The following is a 19,503-nucleotide window of genomic DNA, read 5'->3' on the forward strand; positions in this document are numbered from 1 at the left end:
AATTTTTAACCCTATGCGAATTGTTGTAACATTTGTACGGGAGCGGTGTGCAAGCTCGACCGTAGCAAAGGGAGATCTCCCACCGAGCGGTTGGTTGTGATCGGTAGCGCCAGCTGGGCCGACGGTTGTGTCTTGAAACTTCTATATATAGTCCAAATTGAAGAAAACTCCGTCAGTGCGTGTATTGTTGGCGGTACATTTGTTCGGGACTACGTCATGAAATCTTATCGATTGAACAGCGCCATCTAGTTGCATCTGTGGCAACCGCCACACCTTGAATGAAGCCTTCCACAGTTTGAGCGGACTGTAATATAATTTATATCCCGTAGTGTAAAATAAGCTTTATACGCAGCATCAGAGTCAGAACTAGCGCGATGGATGGTGCGGCGAGTTGTGATGCGTTTTAAAATCAGCATTTAAGAATTTATCCCTAAAAGAATTTAAGAGCTAGGGCGCACCACGGTGAATTTCCGTATGTTTTTTTCCGCAAAATCTGTGAACTATAGAACTACATAGAAGCGCGCGCACTACAGCAGACACACTACAAAATCTAGCAGACGGACAACCTTCCACCTCCCATGGCCCCACCGACCTCTCGGTTACATGGGCCTAATCGCGGGAGGGCGCCCATTCGGTACTAGCTCTTGGCGTTTTCCCGGGGTGCCTTCTTGATTCCCTACAAATTATTTTGTCTCCTCCTTGCCCCTTAAGCTCACTCTCCCCACTTGGGGGCTAGATGTCACTAGCACAGCTGAGATCCCCGCTGATGCTCCTCCGTGGTGCCGGCCTGGCACCTGTACGCAGACGGTACAGACAGACAGACAGACACACTTTCGCATTTATAATATCAGTAGGTATGGATAAAATAGTTGCTCCCCAGATATTGATGCCTTAGCGACAGTAGGTATACCTTGATCATAAGAAAGCGCTAAGTACATTTTAAGTCCCAACTTGAGATCGTTAACTATCGTGCTCCGCATGCCCTTGTGGTAAAGATGGTCCAGACCATCAGAAACAGGCAAAAGTCGTTTGTCATTTTGGTAAGTCCATAGTTAGGTAGGTACCTAAACAACAAGCACTGACCTCCTGTCTTTGAAATAAATCAAGAGATCGTCGCCTTTATAAAGGTAATTTTAGGGTTCCGTACTTCGAAAGGAAAAAAGGAACCCATAGAGGATCACTTCGCTGTCTGTCCGCTGATCCGTCAAGGGGAAAAAACCAATAGGGTACTTCCCGTTGACCTAGAATCATGAAATTTGGCAGGTAGCAATATCTTATGGCACAAGTAAAGGGAAAAATCTGGCAACCTTATTACATCAATCTATCATCCGTTATCAGATACCATTGAAAGCTGAGTCGAAAAATATCGATAATAATCGAACATTTTTCGCTATAACAGATAGGATTACACCTCAAATTCAAAATCCAAGATTAGATAGGTAACTGATATCCTACTAATAATATAAAGTATAAATACGAAAAGATGTTTGTTTGTTGTTTATCCTTCATTCACACCCGACGGAGAAATATTGAGAATACTTGTATAATGTGTGTATTAGGTACATATGTGCGATGGTGCCTCATCGCAAGTAGGTCTCTTATTTCATTAAAGCAGTGTGACTAAAGCTACCATGTGTGTCACTTGTGTTCCCCGATACAATAATACCTACTAATTATTTGTTCATTAACACATTTTAATTTTTTGGTGTGTTGCAACCACAAATCCATGGTTTTCGGATTTATTCATTTACTTGTGCTATAAGACCTCCCTACCTGCCAAATTTCATGATTCTAGGTCAACAGGAAACACCCTATAGGTTTTCTTGACAGACACGACATACAGACGGACAGACGGAGAGATAGACAACAAAGTGATCCAATAATGGTTGCTTTTTTCTTTTGAGGTACGGAACCCTAATAAAATAAGTCTATTGCTCTAATGCCATTAGTGTTTAGTTTAAAAGGAGCTCACAGTTTATGCACTTGTGCTTTTCATCACACCCAGTAGGTACACAAAAATGTTATAGGTATCTCTAAATATATAATAGGAAAAGGTGACTGACTGACTGACTGACTGATCTGTCAACGCACAGCTCAAACTACTGGACGGATTGGGCTGAAATTTGGCATGCAGAAAGCTATTATGACGTAGGCATTTGCTAAGAAAGGATTTTGAAAATTCAACCCCTAAGGGGGTGAAATAGGGGTTTGAAATTTGTGTAGGCCACGCGGACGAAGTCGCGAGCATAAGCTAGTCATTTCTATAAAATTTGATTCGATAGGGTTTTTTGCATACCTACTATTAGGTATTCTAAAAATCGACTAACTGACTTTACTTTGTAGTCTACAATAACAGATATTTACTTTGGTTGTTAGTACTACGTATTATATTATGTTCTGTGCTTTGGTACTGTATTAGGATGACCCAAATAACTTGATTCAAACAGAGTTGATTGATATTTTCAAAGCAGCGTTTAAAGTAGAATACCTACCTAAATGTCTATTTATTATTTGAATTACAAGCTAAGTTTGAAATTGTTTGATTTGTAAAGCAATATTGCTTTGCTCTAATTTACTTATGTCAGTAGAAGTAGATCTATTGTTTGAATACAGAATAATATGAATAATACTGTAACTAAAATAAAATATCCATCTGGCACGTCATTTTTCAATATACATAAAAGTTAAATAATAGTTTGTTTGAAAAGTTATTTTCAACGATATCCCACAAGCCTGAATCCATACTAATATGATAAATGCGAAAGTCTGTCTGTCTGCTAGCTTTTCACGGCCCAATAGTTCAACCGATTTTGATGAAATTTTGTACAGAATTAGCTTACAATCCGGGGAAAGACATAGACTATTTTTTATCCCGGAATATTAAAGAGTTCCCACGAGATTTTTAAAAACCTTAATCAGAAGTTGGGACAGAAATTGGGAATCTCCGGGAATACGTGGTTTTCAAAATCGCGGGAGTTCCCGGAAACTTTGATTTTGCTTTAAATCACCCTATCTTTAGTTAGCATACCGGTAAAAATGTTCTGGCCCGGTAACCCCGTCCAAGATAGCTTTGCTTCCATCTTAGGCTGCATCATCCATCTATCACAAATAACACCGTGCGAGATCACAGTCAATGAAATCCTTGTTTATCATCGAAAATAAAAAAATGTAAAGCATAAAAAGAGTTATAGAAAACTGTTCTAAAAATTCCGCAAAATATTGGCAAGTTGGGAGGATGAGATCTTAAGAACAGCTGACCCGAAATGGGATCGTATAGCACAGGACCACAGGACCGAGATAAATGGACATCTTTGGAGGAGGCCTTTACCCAACCTGGGGTTCTTACATAAATAATAATAATAATTACCTAACAATACTAACAACTAAATTATAAGTTCAACTAACCAAATAACAAAACATAGATAATTTATCAACTATTGTAAAATGTAACGAATAAAAGGCTTTTTTATTTTTATTTTATTTTATTTTTATTAGCAAATAAAAATTGCTTTGGATTGTTAGGCTATTAGGTTAATTTGATTAATTTCTGCTTCCTGAGAGTTAACAAACTTCCTATTTCTTTACGAGCAATAAATTTTCCAAGGCTCGCAAAGTATTTAAGTAGGGTTTCGTTCCCGCGACCCAGAAATTGGGAATCCCCGGGAAATACGTCATTTTCGAAATCGCGGGAGTTCCCGGGAACTTTAAATTTGCGATTAAATCTTGATCAAAATTAACGATCTCTGTACTCAATTCTGTCCGTCTGTCTGTCAAGAAACCTACAGGATACTTCCCGTTGACCTAGAATCATGAAATTTGGCAGGTCGGTAGATCTTATAGCTGACATTTGGGGAAAAATCTAAAAACCGTGAATTTAGGGTTAGATCACACAAAAAAAATTAAATTGTGGTCATGAACTAATAATTAGTATTTTCAACTTTCGAAGTGAGTGACTATATCAAGTGGGGTATCACATGAAAGGTCTTCACCTGTACATTCTAAAACAGATTTTTATTTATTTTTATGCATCATAGTTTTTGAATTATCGTGCAAAATGTCGAAAATATACGACTGTAGTACGGAACCCTCATTGCGCGAGCCTGACTCGCACTTGGCCGGTTTTTTTATAATGATAGGTGTTTAAATAATTGATTTGGTTAAGATTTACCTATATAGCTGCCTATATAAGGCCGGCAAGGCATTGGTGGTTCCTCTGGTACTGCAAATGTTAATGGGGGGCGGTAATCACTTAACATCAGGTGACCCGCCTGCTCGTTTGTGCGCCATTTCTTTCTTTTAGACTTAAGTCGCGTTGTTTTAGTACCTATTCTTACGATGATACATTTCACCGAAAACAAACCACGTGACTAACGAGTTTTTAAATAAGCACTTCTGAAATAAATAAATGGCGAATTAAATTAAATATTGTGTTTTAATTGATTTTTGGTAGGTAAAATGACAAAAACTTTTCGAAATTTTCCAATTCCCGGGATTTCCCAAGAAGTTAAAAAATTGGAAAAAGGTCGGGAAAAGCCAAACCCTGGTAAAAAGTTTTGGCGATCATGGCAATTAATGTACGTTTCCTTTATTCAAAATTTTAATACTCCAATTTGTGTTACAGTTTTATTTAGCTTCAAGTTCGTAATTCTAGCGAGGAATTTTCCCAATTACTTTTACTGAATGGACTCTCATTAAACTTCTCACTTTAATGTCGTTCCCATGACAATGTAATATTAGGTACTATACTCTATCTGCGGAAAGAAGTTAATATAGCGCTTTCTCTGTTACGTAATCCCATACAAATGATAGAGGCAAAAATTTCAGTGGGCGTTAACCATTTTGAGTCACCAACCAATCACAATTAATATGTTTGCTAAAACTTTCGAAATTCAGTTCAAAAATGTTCTCAAAAAAACATTCGAAATTCAATTAGAAACATAGTTTTGTTTATGATTGGTTGGTGCCTCAAAATGGTTAACGCTGACTATGATTTTTGCCTCTATCATTTGTATGGGATTACGTAACAGATAGAGCGCTATACTAACTTATTTCCGCGGATAGGGTATAGGTAGTACCTAGCTTGCCTCAGATTCACACTGGTGCCCGGGTGGCTTTATCTACCTATCCTATATTAAAACCTATCCTACTATATATTAGTTTTTTTTTCTCTTCCTTAGGTGGTAGTCATCAGATAGCTGTTGCTCGTTTTCTTACATGTCTTTCTGCCCTTTCATGTTTTATTTTTATACTTAATTTAATGTTTTTGCTTTTATTGTTAATTTTGCTTTAAGTATATATGTTTTTGTTCGTGGCACTGGATCCAGTTAATTGATTGCTTCAGTTTGCTAGATCTAATTTTACCACCTCTTCTCTTGTCCTCATTTCCTTAATTTCCCTCGTTTTTTCTTCTATCTAGTTTCTCATCGCAAGCTGTGGCAATCACTAAGTGGATCTACAAAAAAGTATAAATATGTATTTCTTTGTTATTTGTAACCTGTTGATTTCCCTTTTAATTTTTTTTTTTTAAATGTGAATGTTACTAAAAATCTTCCTCATAGAATGCTCTAAATGATTTTTTTATTAGGGGTCAACAAAGAGTAGCACGCAGTGTTTTATAAAAAAAGTAATCAGTACAGTAGGTATACAGTAGGTAGGTAGGTAGGTAGGTACATGCTACATACCTACAAGCTGTATAGATGGATACGCAAAGTCGACTAAGAATATAAAATTTGTTTTCATTTTGAATTTATATCAAATTTCACGGTCGACCAATCGTCAAAAAATAGATAATACGTTATACGTTTATTTATTATCTAATCTAACAGTTATTCGACTCGGAATCCGACGATTCAAAGCCCTGTAATACGCTTACCTAAGATATAGTTCTACTATATTATGCTAGTTTAGACTTTACAGTCAATACATAATAATTTATTGTGGTATCAAAAAATTTATAATGCGATCTAATTTATTGTCATTAAATGTCTGTTCTTCGAAGACAGCGGCGTCCGATGGTAAGTGAAGTTTCATAATTTTTTATTTTAGGTTTTGTTAACTTGGAAAAGGCTGGAGAAAGATTGACTGACTGACTAACCAAAACTAGATACAAAATCAAAATCAAATATTTTATTCAAAGTAAGTATATACAGAGTAGGTACACTTCTTAAATTGATCTTTTTCATTTACACCCAAGGACCCATGGATAGATTCAAGAAGTGGAGCCATCAAGATTATTGATAGAGGGGGAGGGAGAGAGGGGAGAGTAGTGTTAACGGTTAATATTTGATTCGAAGATGATACCAAACTTACCAAACCTAATACTGTTTAACTGATAAAGATCAAGATCAGACTGAGGGCTCTCCACCTTTACCATTAAAGTCTTAGGTTACCAGTTCTATCTCTCACATAAGTCTGTCTCGTTTTAACTCAACCTTAAGTCTGAGCAAAGTCAAAGTGCGCTCTATAGATTTCAGCCTCAGGGTGAGATCTATAGAACGCACTCTGACTTTTAAAACGACACAGAAGTATATCGCTTACATAAATTTGTCTCGTATTAACTCAATGTTAAGTCTGAGCAAAATCAAAGTGCGCTCTATAGATCTCAGCCTTAATAGCTCCATTTCTCAAATCATTCCTTGGATCCTAATGGCTAATCCTCCCAAAGGAAATATCTTGTTCAAGAAACACCGCACTTCTGTCTTAGATTGTATAGAAACTCAACTATCAGGGCTTGACATCGCATCAAGGTCTAACTCGAAGTAGAGTAAAAAACCCTGTCACATATAATGAGTACCATAATATAAAATATGTCCAACGTAAGTCGCCTAAGCACAGTGCACCTAAAAGGTTATTTTATTATCACGTACAAGCTACGTCACGTCACGTGCCAAAGTAAAAGGAAATAAGCCCAACGTCCTTATGTCAGAATGCGACATAATGTACCGATCAGTCCAGTACCCTTAATATTATGTTGAGTGGATTCTTTTAAGGCCCTGACCCAAAAAGAGCTATAAGTTATAAGTATGACGTGTATATCTGTGTGTCTGTGTATCTGTATGTAGCATCGTGGCTCCTAAACGAATGAACCGATTTTGAATTAGGTTTTTTGATTGAGAGGTGACTTAATCGAGAGTGTTCTTAGCTATAATTTTAAAAATAGGTTCTTTCGTTTAAAGATTATCAGCCCTTTTCTAGTTTTCTTATTATATTAGTAAGACCGGTTATTATTATCCGACCAATACATATTTTGTATTAGTAAACAGCCAATAGAGTCTTGCACTGTAGTAATTAAATGAAGTGATATTTTGTACAGCGGTAGTTTATGGGGCTAGAATTCATTGTTAATGAAAAAAATTAAAAAAAAAATGAAAAGAATTGATTTTTACTTTCAAATAATTACACAAAAATAACCTTTGTTTGTGTAATTATTTATAAAAGGCTTTAAAGTCCATTTTATTTTAACACTGAAGTGTTTCAACGTTACAATATGTACACTGGGTACTTTTACTAAGCAGTGCACTGTTTTTAGGGTTCCGTACCTCAAAAGGAAAAACGGAACCCTTATAGGATCACTTTGTTGTCTGTCTGTCGGTCTGTCAAGAAACCTACAGGGTAGGTACTTCCCGTTGACCTAGAATCATGAAATTTGGCAGGTAGGTAGGTCTTATAGCTGACATTCGGGGAAAAATCTGAAAACCGTGAATTTGTGCTTACATCACACAAAAAAATTAAATTGTGGTCATGAACTAACAATTAGTATTTTCAATTTTCGAAGTAAGATAACTATATCAAGTGGGGTATCATATGAAAGGTCTTTTTTGTTTATAGCGGAACAAATATCCAAGCTCCGCGCATCGCAGTCACCAATAGCAATCTCGGTACACCGCTGCCCGAGCTGGTCCTCTCTCGAGCCTCTACGCTTCAAGCAGTACTGGGACAACGAGTCCAATGGAATCCTTCTCAATACGGGCCAAACTGGTAAGCTTATTATACACTACTGATAAATAGCCGAGATAGGATAGGTTAGGACGTCCGCCTCCTATTCGGGCGGTCGGTTTGGTTCGATCATACGGACCTCTACCTTTTCAAATTTAAGAAATTAAATATCACTCGCTTTAACGGCAAACGTTTGCGTGGATTTAGGTTTTTAAAAATCCAGTGGGAACTCTTTGATTTTCTTTGATAAAAATTTTATATTCGTCAATAATAAGATAAGATTCGTCAAAATCGGTTGAACGGTTGGACCGTGAAAGGCTAGCAGACAGACAGACAGACACACTTTCGCATTTATAATATTAGTATAAAAGTATAAATATAGGTACTAATATTGGGATGGATTATTGCCACGAACATAGAAAAACAAAAATATTTGAAAACAAAAAATATGGCGGCGGGAACAAACGAGGAAGAAGCAAGCAATACCTATTACTTATGTAATAATTTATGATAATGCGGTATGATATTGTTTATTCAAGTACCACATGGGTGTGAACGTGTTCCGAATGGCTTATTGACGTAATGTGCGAAGTATGGTAATAATGCAGGTCTATATACCTAGTATCATAAGTCTATGTAATAATGATAATTTCTCTCGTCACATCCTGTTTTGCCAAAAGTCTTCCTAATTTTACTTTTATTTTATTTTAAGTAGATACATAAGTGACATAATCACGGTCCTCACGTGTATTCCCACCAGGTGATATACAATCAAGGGCTATACTGTTATTGAATAAAAAAACCGGCCAAGTGCGAGTCAGGCTCGCGCAATGAGGGTTCGGTAAGACAGTCGTATTTTTTCGACATTTTGCACGATAATTCAAAAACTATGATGCATAAAAATAAATAAAAATCTGTTCCTACCTTTCATATGATACTCCACTTGATATAGTCACTCACTTCGAAAGTTGAAAATACTAATTATTAGTTCATGACCACAATTTAATTTTTTGTGTGTGATCTAACCCTAAATTCACGGTTTACAGATTTTTGCCCAAATGTCAGCTATAAGACCCACCTTCCTGCCAAATTTCATGATTCTAGGTCAACGGGAAGTACCCTGTAGGTTTCTTGACAGACAGACGGACAGACAGACAGACAGTCAGACAGACAGACAGACAGACAGACAACAAAGTGATCCTATAAGGGTTCCGTTTTTCCTTTTGAGGTACGGAACCCTAAAAAACCGGGCAAGTGCAAGTCTTTTAGGGTTCCGTACATAATTATGAACAAACTATTTTGAGTGTAGGAAATATTTTATTTTCTAAGCAACGTAACAAACCGTAAAAGAAAACCCAAAAAGTGACCGTTTGTTATGGTCATACCTTATAAACTTATTTATGAATACTTAGTTGTTTTCAGTATTTATTGTATAAATATACAAATAATATGCTATCTATACTAAAATAACATATTATTCCTTACTACCTACTTAGTTAAGTTTTTGAGATAGTCCCCGTCACAAAAATGGTCTACTGACAACTTTGACGGGTCCCCATTACTTTATTTTAAAAAATATATTCCTCCTCTATTTAAATGAGTTCTGGAAAATGATACCCCACATGCTAGGTCAAGAAAACAAAAATTTCCCTCTCTATCATGTATGGAACCGCCCTGAACAATAATAATTTAATTTAATTTCTAATTGAATGGAGGTTCTATTCGGTTTTGGGTCAACGTTTCTATACCAAACTTTCAGGTTTGTAACTCATTTCGTCAACGAGCTACATACCTGTGACACGTGGACAGACAGACGAACAATCAGACAGACAGCAAAGTGACATTAATAGGGCTCCTTTATTACCCTTTGGGTGCTGAACCCTAAAAAAGATAAGATTTCAAGTAGGCGCAAATAACACAAGCAGTATGAGCATGAGTGCCTTCCTTCCTTGTTGATTTTATTACTTGCTTATGCTTGTGACTTCGTCTGCGTGGACTACATCAATTTCAAACCCCCATTTGACCCCCTTACAGGTAGAATTTCGAAAAATCCTTTCTTAGTTGATACCTACTCTTTACAACGAACATACTTTTCAAATTTGACGTCTCTAGAACCAGTGGTTTAGGCTGTGCGTTGATATATAAGTCAGTCAGTCAGGACTTTGAATTTTATATATACAGATTATCCACTGATACAATATCGTTATCTACCCATCAGTCATATAACATTTTTATGACATTAACAGATTGAGATAATAAACTACGTTCACATTCTAGAGATTATTTTTGTAATCGGCATAATATTGAAATAAATCACAATTTATCATACATCTCTTGTTTTCTTGAGTCTACTGGTTCATTAAAAAAACCGGCCAAGTGCGTGGCGGGCCACGCGCAGTGTAGGGTTCCGTAGTCACAATTAACCTCGAAAAACAGATGTAACTCCTTAACCTGTGAACCCTACTTAGCCATGATAGTTTTTCTTTAAAATTGATTACGACTGCTGTGAATTTTTCGCGTTCCTATAATACTCTACATCATATTTTACACATCATACTTCATATTTTACAAACGGATCTAGAAATCGAAAAATGATGTTCCTACACCCACAGTATTTTTAAATGACCTATTCAACGATACCCCACACTGTGGGGTAGACGAGAAAAAAAAATCAGCCCCACTTTACATGTAGGGGTGCTACCCTTAATAAAAAAATATTTATTACAATTTTATTTCTCCACTTTGTCGGCGTGAATAATATTTATAGTACCCATGCCAAATTACAGATTTCTAGCACTAATAGTCTCTGAGATTAACCGAGGACGGACGGACGGACGGACGGACGGACAGACGGACGACCCATGGCCGATCCGAATCTGTGAAAATACGAATATAAAGAATATCTAGGACATGTCATAAGCTACAATACAAAACAAATAGGAACGTATTTACACGGTCTCGGATCGGATGAGTGTGTAACCGCCGTTAAGGTATCCTATCCAAATCTGGCTCGAGCCACTAGGTAGGCTAGTAGATAATTATACAAAAAAAATAGAAACGAACTGACTGACATAACAAAGTGCAGCGCAAATTGCTGCGTCTAAAAACTTGAGTTTTTACATGTACATAATATTTTCTCTGTATAACGTAGACGGTAGAGCCCACAACAAGAAAGGATTTTGAGGGATTCCAATCGTAGGTATCTAGGTCAAAATCCATGCTGACAAATTCGCGGGAAAAGCTTCATTAATAAAAATTACTGTAGCGAATTCACATACCTTGTGAGAGGATAGAATATACGAGATTTGAAGGACTAAATTAAACAGATTTACATGGGTAGGCAACTAAGCCTACTTATATAATCTTTGAAAATCTAGAGTTTTAAGGTACAGATGTTGCTTAATTAAGGTAATTGACACAGTTAGGTTGGATTCATGTGTATTGTCTTCAGATGTCTACCAGCCGGAGAAAGAGAATGATAAAAGTTACGAAAGTAAGGCCTCGTTTACACAAACTTTTTCTAATAACTTGATAGACTCGACGGACAGACGGACAGACAGACAGACAAAAAAGCGATCCTTTAAGGGTTCCTTTTATCCTTTTGAGGTCTGCCGATGATTCTTGCTGCATTTTAAATTATTGTAGCACTAGCTGATGCCGTGCGAAATCCCGTGGGAACTCTTAAATTTCCGGGATAAAAAGTAGTCTATGTCAGTCTTCAGGTCTTTAACTATACCCATGCAAAAAATCACGTCAATCGGTTGCTCCGTTGCCACGTCATTGAAGGACAAACCAACAAACAAACACACTTTCGCATTTATAATAAGGGCATGCAGCGCTGTTGTGCTTTGGTAGGAAACAGCCTTTTAGGGCTTTGAATTGAATACGTGCGATTCATTCGACGCTTTTTAACGTGCGTTTGAAAAAGGTATAAGTACCTTAAGATTCTGGAAGATTATGGAATGTATTTTCCATAGGAATGTTTTTCTTTTTATCAGCAGATATTGTGTTAAATTTTGGGATGTTTTCATTTTATGATTCTTTCTCGCTGGAAAGACTGGATTAAGATCTTAAATGTTATCGTTAAGAATGAGTTGCGTACAAGATTACGTAGGTATTTCTAACTTAACAACTATCGTATTTGCCTTGTTTCAGCGTACTTTACCTTCGATACACCATCAAGACCACGCCTCAGTGGAGGGCCGCTGATAGGCGAGTACATATTCGAGCAGATGCACTTTCACTGGTCCGTCGATGACTTCACTGGCTGCGAACACGTGTTGGACGGCCATGGGTAAGTGATGCGTCTTAAAGTCAAACTCAAAAAATATATATTCAAAATAGGTATTATACTCTTGTACCTACACTTTTTGATTGTCAATTATTGTTGAACTTGAAACGCCAGCGATTTTTTTTTAAATCCCGTGGAAACTCTTTGATTTTTAGGGATAAAAAGTAGCCAATTTCCTTTATCGGGATGCAAGCTATCGCTGTACCAAATTTCGTCTTAATCGGTTGAACGGATGGGTCGTGAAAGACTAGCATGCTTGCCAGCCTTTAACGAAATCGACAGACAGACACACTTTTGCATTTATAATAATAAGTTCGTAAGATGATATATAATATGTAGTACGCGTTAGGTCAAGATGGCAATCGGGGTGGGGACGCCCCATACACCCGCACAGCCTCCGCGTTAACTCGGTGCGTGATAGCGCGGGTGACGTTCGGGAGTGCGGGGCGTCCCTCCGCCTTGTACCCCGATTGCTATCTCGACCTGTCACCTGTACCTAATATAGTGTATAAATCACTATATTTTAAATCTAAGCCATTTCAATCATAATCAACATATCGCTCGGCCAATACAAGGCACGGGTCTCCTCTCAAATTGAGAAAGTTATAGGTCATAGTCTGCCACGCTGGCCCAGTGCAGATTGGCAGACTTTGCACACCTTTGAAAACATTATGAAGAAACTCTCTGCCATGTAGATTCTTCTTACTAAGTTACATCTCCATACTAAATAGTAATTTTAGGCACCGTTAACGTTGTCAAATGTTAGTTAGGTACACTAGGGCCATTAGATTGCATTATCTCGTAATAACCTAACCATCAGTTTGTGTAACTTGAAAAGTTACACAAGAGACTCTGCTGTAACTTAGTTAATTTTGTATGCGGAAAGTTACTGCGGAATTGTTGATTCTAGCTCAGTTCGTTCTTGCCAATTTTAACATAACAATTTTCTCGTATTACTTATTTTAGAGTTGTTTTCTCTCAGTTTGTATGTTATTTTAACATGCTTAATCTAAAAAAAACGGCTAGAACTTCAAAAAACTTGTTCCAGCGTTGAAATCTTTATGTGGTAGGTAAGTAGAATGTTTTTGCTCAAAGTTTCTGATACCAACCGCTAAGGTGGGAAAACCTTTCCGGCGTCCGTGTGCCTTCAACCCAAGAATGAATAGTTATCGTTTGGCTGAGCGTGCTCCAATCTAAACCGCATCATCATTATCATCATCATCATCATCGTCATCATCATCATCATCATCATCATCATCATCATCATCATGACTAACCGATGACCGGCTCACTACAGAGCACGGGTCTCCTCTTAAAATTACAAGGGTTTTGGCCATACCCTACCACGCTGGCCAAGTGCGGATTGGCAGACTGTACACACCTTTGAGAAAATTTTGGAGAGCTGTCAGGCATGCAGCTTTTCTAATGCGGTAGACTGAGAGCTACAATGTCACGATCGCAATCACCTTTGACGCTCGCTAACTATTGGCTACAGTGCATTGTTGCAACAAGAATCGCACAAATTCAGCCAATCACAACAATTGAGATTGTAATAATGCTTGATGCAGGTTTTACGAAATCGACCTACAGGTTTCCCCGTTTCCTTAAGATGTTTTCCTTCATCGTTAAAGCAAATATTTTTAATTACTCAAAAACGCACGTAACCCCGAAAAGTTACAGGCCCGGGATCAAACCCCCGACCTCCGATTAGGAGGCGGATGTTTTAACCACTAGGCTATCACAGCTTAATCTCATCATCGCTTTCCATTAACCAATATTTTCGCTAAACCCAAAAAAAATTAGGCCGTAGGAAGGTTTCAAAATCACTGACTTTAATAACTTTCTTTGAACAGTTACGCCGCCGAATGCCACCTCGTCCATTATAATAGCAAATACCAATCGTTGGAAACGGCAGTGGCACATGCAGATGGCTTGGCCGTGGTTGGGTACCTCCTAGAAGCGACGGACGCTCCCAACCCAAGCTTCGACAAGTTTGTTGAAGGACTGGAGCAGATAAGGAAGCCTGAGAATAGTGTGGTTGTCTCATCAGGTACGTTCCTATTTCTTTGGCTTTACACAGGTTTAAAAAATCTATTAAAAGTATGCTCCTGAAAAAAGCATACTTATTACACAATTGAAGATTATCTAAATGATAAACGAGCGTGGATTCGACCTGCAGCTCGTTGCAGCAACGCGCAGGACTGCAAATACTTTTCTTATACATGGCATAATATTGTATATCAAATCTTTGAAAATAGCAACCGCCGAGTTTCTTGCTGGTTCTTTTTTCTTCTTGAATGTCTATCTTTTTCCGCAAGTAACATTATGAAAGGGATAACAATAGATTTAGACTAGTCATTTTAGTTTAGTTCAGAGATTGTGTACAACGGTATTAGCCACATTATTACAGATTTAACATTGGTAGGTATTGACCATTTTAAGTTTTATCTTTCGAGAGGTGCTTGGACTGCCAGACGGGATAGAGACGCGTCAAGGCACTACGGGCTTTTGATCTTCACCATGTAGTTCATTATTTATAATATTTCATAAATCAATTCTTTCACAGAATCCTTAGGATGGATGGACAGACAAGACGTTACGACGGGCAGCTACGTCACGTATAAGGGCTCGCTCACGACGCCACCGTACACCGAGTGTGTCACATGGATCATATACGAGAAACCCGTACAGATTGGTAGTGAACAGGTAATGGCATCTCCCTATCTTAGCGTTTAAACTATCGTGAGTAATTTCCATTATACATGTAGGAGACACCGGCTTTACTCCCGTATTTATTCGACGCTAGCCCAACCCCCATCCGAACCCATACGGAGTCCTTTTTAAAAAAAGTACCCTGGATGGGTTCGAAACTAGTCGGGCTAGCGTCGATATACGTGAGTAAGGTCGGTGTCTCCTACATGTGTAATCTTTAGCGTTTAAACTATCGTGAGTGATTTCCATTATATATAATATCTGTCAACAGCTTTACTTACGTATTTAGTCGACGTTAGCCCGACTAGTTTCGAACCCATCCGGGGTCCTTTTTCAAGGGAGTCATTTCGCGCCCGCGTCGCGGTTGAGACGAGAGAGCATTGAAAGAACATCGTAACAAAGATCGCATCAAAGGGGCGTCACGATCCCCAAAATGTCCAGATGGCAATGGAGTGCAAACAGCCTCCGCACTACCCGGTGCGGGCGAGCGCGGGTGACGTTCGGGTGTGCGGGGCGTCCCCCCGCCTCATACCCCGATTGCTATCTCGACCTGTCGCATACTATACATTTCAGCATTATTTTAATTATTTACTAGCTGATGCCCGCGATTTCATCCGCGTGGAATTAGGTTTTCAAAAATCCCGTGGGAACTCCTTGATTTTCCGGGATAAAAAGTAGCCTATGTCAGTCTTCAGGTCTTTATCTATACCCATGCAAAAATCACGTCAATCCGTTGCACCGTTGCGACGTGAGTGAAGGACAAACCAACAAACAAACAAACTTTCACATTTTTAATAAGGGTACTGATTAGATTCTGGTCACGTATATTTTTTTACATTTCCTCGGATCCTGAATCACGTTGTATATTATTGTTGGTAAAGTAGGTGAAGTCAAAAAAATATATTACACGTTCGTGCTCGAACTCCAAACATTGGCTCGATCCCTGAAGACTTCGACACTTGATTAAAATACTGGAATTCATAGTCGAGATAGGGGTTTCTTTAGAGGACGATTCGCACCACATATTGTGTCATATTCAACCTTTGTGCAATGCAAGTTAAAATTGTGTAAGACGTCATGTCGTCTGAAACGTCCTCTAAAGAAGCCCCAATTTTGACAATTGGATTCCGATGTTCATCATCATCATCATGATCAACCCATTGCCGGCTCACTACAGAGCACGGGTCTCCTCTCAGAGTGAGAAGGGTTTTGGCCATAGTCTACCACGCTGGCTATATGCGGATTGGTAGACTTCACACGCCTTTGAGAACATTATGTAAAACTCTCAGGCATGCAGGTTTCCTCACGATATTTTCCTTCACCGTTAATAAATTGAATTAAGTATCTGACCCATGTGACCCTCATTTATTTTGTGTAGGCCTTATTCACTAGTAGTACATAATACTAACTACAATTCCGACTAGTAACAAACATAGAATGTAGTGTACTAGAAGAGATATTATTTAATTTAATCATCATTATCATCGTCAACCGATAGACGTCCACTATTGGACTTGTCTCCTGTAGGAAATTTCACACGCCACGGCCTGAATCCAGCGGCACCCTGCGACTCGTTTCATGTTGTCAGTCCAACTATACTCTATCTGCGGAAAGAAATTAGTGTAGCGCTCTCTCTGTTACGTATTCCTATAAAAATGATAGAAGCAAAAATCTCAGTGAGCGTTAACCATTTTGAGGCACCAACCAATCACAAAAATGTTTTTAAAAAATATTCGAAATTCAATTCAACAATGTTTTCAAATACATTCGAAATTCAATAAGAAAGCATATTGTCGTTTGTGATTGGTTGGTGTCTCAAAATGGTTAGCGCCCACTGAGATTTTTGTGTCTATCATATTTTTCGTTTGTTTTTGCTAGCGTTCTGGTTACAGCCTGTATACTAGGACACCGGGGAGGAAACCTATCTCCTATCATTTTGTGAAAATATACTCCTGTCGTTTTAGTTTAGATCATGAAGAAATGTTCAACCAAAGAACCAAATTAATAAGACCCATTGCCTGTACTAGTCAGATAAGCCAAAAATATTGGCAAAATTAAAATAGCCTCGCAGAAGAAAGTGATAAATAACAGTCTTCACTTTTATTTATTACCTACTCCACGTTTTTCGTTGTTGTATAAAATATCTCTTAACTTATCTACTATATTTCACCACCTAAAAACAAATGGTTGTCTAAGATATAAAAAAACCGACCAAGTGCGAGTCAGGCTCGCGCAATGAGGGTTCCGTACTACAGTCGTATTTTTTCGTGTGCATTTTGCACGATAATTCAAAAACTATGATACATAAAAATAAATTAAATCTGTTTTAGAATGTACAGGTGAAGACCTTTCATATGATACCCCACTTGATATAGTCCCTCACTTCGAAAGTTGAAAATACTAATTATTAGTTCATGACCACAATTTAATTTTTTTTGTGTGATCTAACCCTAAATTAACGGTTTTTAGATTTTTCCCCAAATGTCAGCTATAAGATCTGCCTACCTGCCAAATTTCATGATTCTAGGTCAACGGGAAGTACCCTGTAGGTTTCTTGACAGACAGACAGACAGACAGACAGACAGACAGACAACAAAGTGATCCTATAAGGGTTCCGTTTTTCCTTTTGAGGTACGGAACCCTAAAAACTCACGGCTATGCAATGATAAGACCGTCATATTTCACTAGATTTTTAATATCTACCACTAGCATCAGGTTATCTTGTTTTAGGACTAGGTATCTCATCTCTACCTGCATCTCTAGTACCTCACTACCCATATGATTACTAGCTTATTCCCGCGACTTCGTCCGCGTGGATTTATGTTTTCAAAAATCCCGTGGGAACTCTTTGATTTCCGTGATAAAATGTAGCCTATGTCAACCCGTGCAAAAATCATATCCATCCGTTGCTCCTTTGCGACGTGATACTCGTAGAAGGGACAAACCAACAAACACTATGGGTAGTGCTATAAATGCGATGAAGTGATGCGAAAGTGTATTTGTTAGTTTGTCCATTAATCACGCCACAACGGTGCAACGGATCGAGAGACGTAATTTTTTGCATGGATATAGTTAAAGGCCTGGAAAGTGACATATTATGGGCAACTTTTCCTTTTCGGAAAATCAAGGAGTTCTTACAGTATTTTTAAAAAGCTAAATCCATGTGGACGAAGTCACATGCATCAGCTTGTTATAAAACAAAGTATACCCCAGCCTGCCTGTGCGCGCTTACCTTAAAAAATTATACTGTAGCGATTTTCATTCGATTTTTACCAATAAATAGAATAATTTCTTAATTTATTAAATTCTAGTGTGAATTATGTGGAACCATAATATTGTAAACTTTATTCTTAGAATTAAGTTTTCATGTAAGTGACCTTTTTTGTCTTTATGAGAATTAAACGTCTTTAAACCTAACCATAATGCAATAGCCAAGTAAAGTAGGTAAGAAGCTATCTTTTCAAGTGCATTATCTATAATATAAAATACGGATTCCTTTGTTTGCAGTGATAGCATACCTATCTACATAGTTTAGTCAATCCCTTGCGCTCAGTCGCTTATTTAACATTAAAAATACAAAAAAGTCGTAATAAAATTCTTGCCGTGTATCACTGAGATTTAATCTCAAAAGCGCTAAACGAATTTTAATCAAACTTTCACTAATGCATAGAGGGTCTTGTGGAGTACCTAACTCCATATAGTTAACAGTTATAGATATGCAAAAGCGTTGCAGCATTTATTCCACTATGAAATGTGTTCATCGCGTGGAACTTTTGTTCGCGATGTTTATTCTAGTATGTTATATTATTTAAATGTTACCAAATAATAAATGTTTACTATGCGTTTCAACTGTGAAGACCATCGGTATTAAAAATTGTTTTTTAAAATGTTTGTGTTTTGTAGGTTTTCTTATAGGTAAATAAAATGATTAATAAAAACGATGCATGTGAAAAAAGTTGTCGTAAGTAGTAAAAGTTTAATTAATAGATATCTAATTACCTATCAGAGTTTTAAAGTACCTAGTACCTACTTTACCGATGGTCTTTACATTTGAAACGCTTAGTAACTACTTAAAGCATAGATAAGTAAATTACAAGTATAAATTATCCCTGCCTAAAGCTATGTTTGCGATGTCTCTTCTAGTAAGCTACGTGTATATTTCAATGTTACCAAATAGAACCCCTTTCTAATAACGACATTTGGTCCCCAGCTGGGCCTCTTGAGGCAGTTGGAAGGCACTAACAGTATCCCGATCGAGCGGAACGTGAGGCCCACTCAGCGTCACCCTCCGGGCCACTCGGTGATATACGTGAAACAAGTTAAGGCGAAACTATGACACCGTTATACCAGATGCCCCAATAAACTGTATTGCATTTTTATGTTGTTTATTTTACTACCCGGCTCCACTCTTTATCGTATTCCTAACTAGGTGACTTGCCTAGACTTCACTCAGGTGATCTTTTCATGGGTGTCTAAGTTGTAGAAGAACTTTACATGCAAAATCGGTAGGCTCCCAAATCTTTTCAGGTGTGGTTCGAAAAAGGGTAAGTACAGTTTCAATACTA

At 37.8% G+C, this 19,503-nt stretch overlaps 1 protein-coding gene across 1 annotated transcript; it reads left to right on the plus strand.

The window, feature by feature from the left end:
* Window positions 1–3,036: 3,036 nt before the first annotated feature.
* CAH3 (Carbonic anhydrase 3) lies at window positions 3,037–19,303 on the plus strand. Its single transcript, XM_069502361.1, has 6 exons — window positions 3,037–3,049; window positions 7,828–7,977; window positions 12,091–12,229; window positions 14,080–14,276; window positions 14,793–14,932; window positions 19,149–19,303. Exons 1-6 carry the CDS (start codon window positions 3,037–3,039, stop codon window positions 19,272–19,274), a joined length of 765 nt encoding a protein of 254 aa, XP_069358462.1. The 3' UTR covers window positions 19,275–19,303.
* Window positions 19,304–19,503: the final 200 nt, after the last annotated feature.

The sequence above is a fragment of the Maniola hyperantus genome, chromosome 12, assembly GCF_902806685.2.
Source record: "Maniola hyperantus chromosome 12, iAphHyp1.2, whole genome shotgun sequence".
Taxonomy (NCBI): domain Eukaryota; kingdom Metazoa; phylum Arthropoda; class Insecta; order Lepidoptera; family Nymphalidae; genus Maniola; species Maniola hyperantus.

What these genes read in the sequence shown, in the direction of transcription:
- CAH3 (XM_069502361.1), top strand. An exon ending in TCTCAATACGGGCCAAACTG is followed by an intron (nt 7,978 to 12,090) that starts GTAAGCTTATTA and finishes GCCTTGTTTCAG; the next exon opens with CGTACTTTACCTTCGATACA. An exon ending in CACGTGTTGGACGGCCATGG is followed by an intron (nt 12,230 to 14,079) that starts GTAAGTGATGCG and finishes TTCTTTGAACAG; the next exon opens with TTACGCCGCCGAATGCCACC.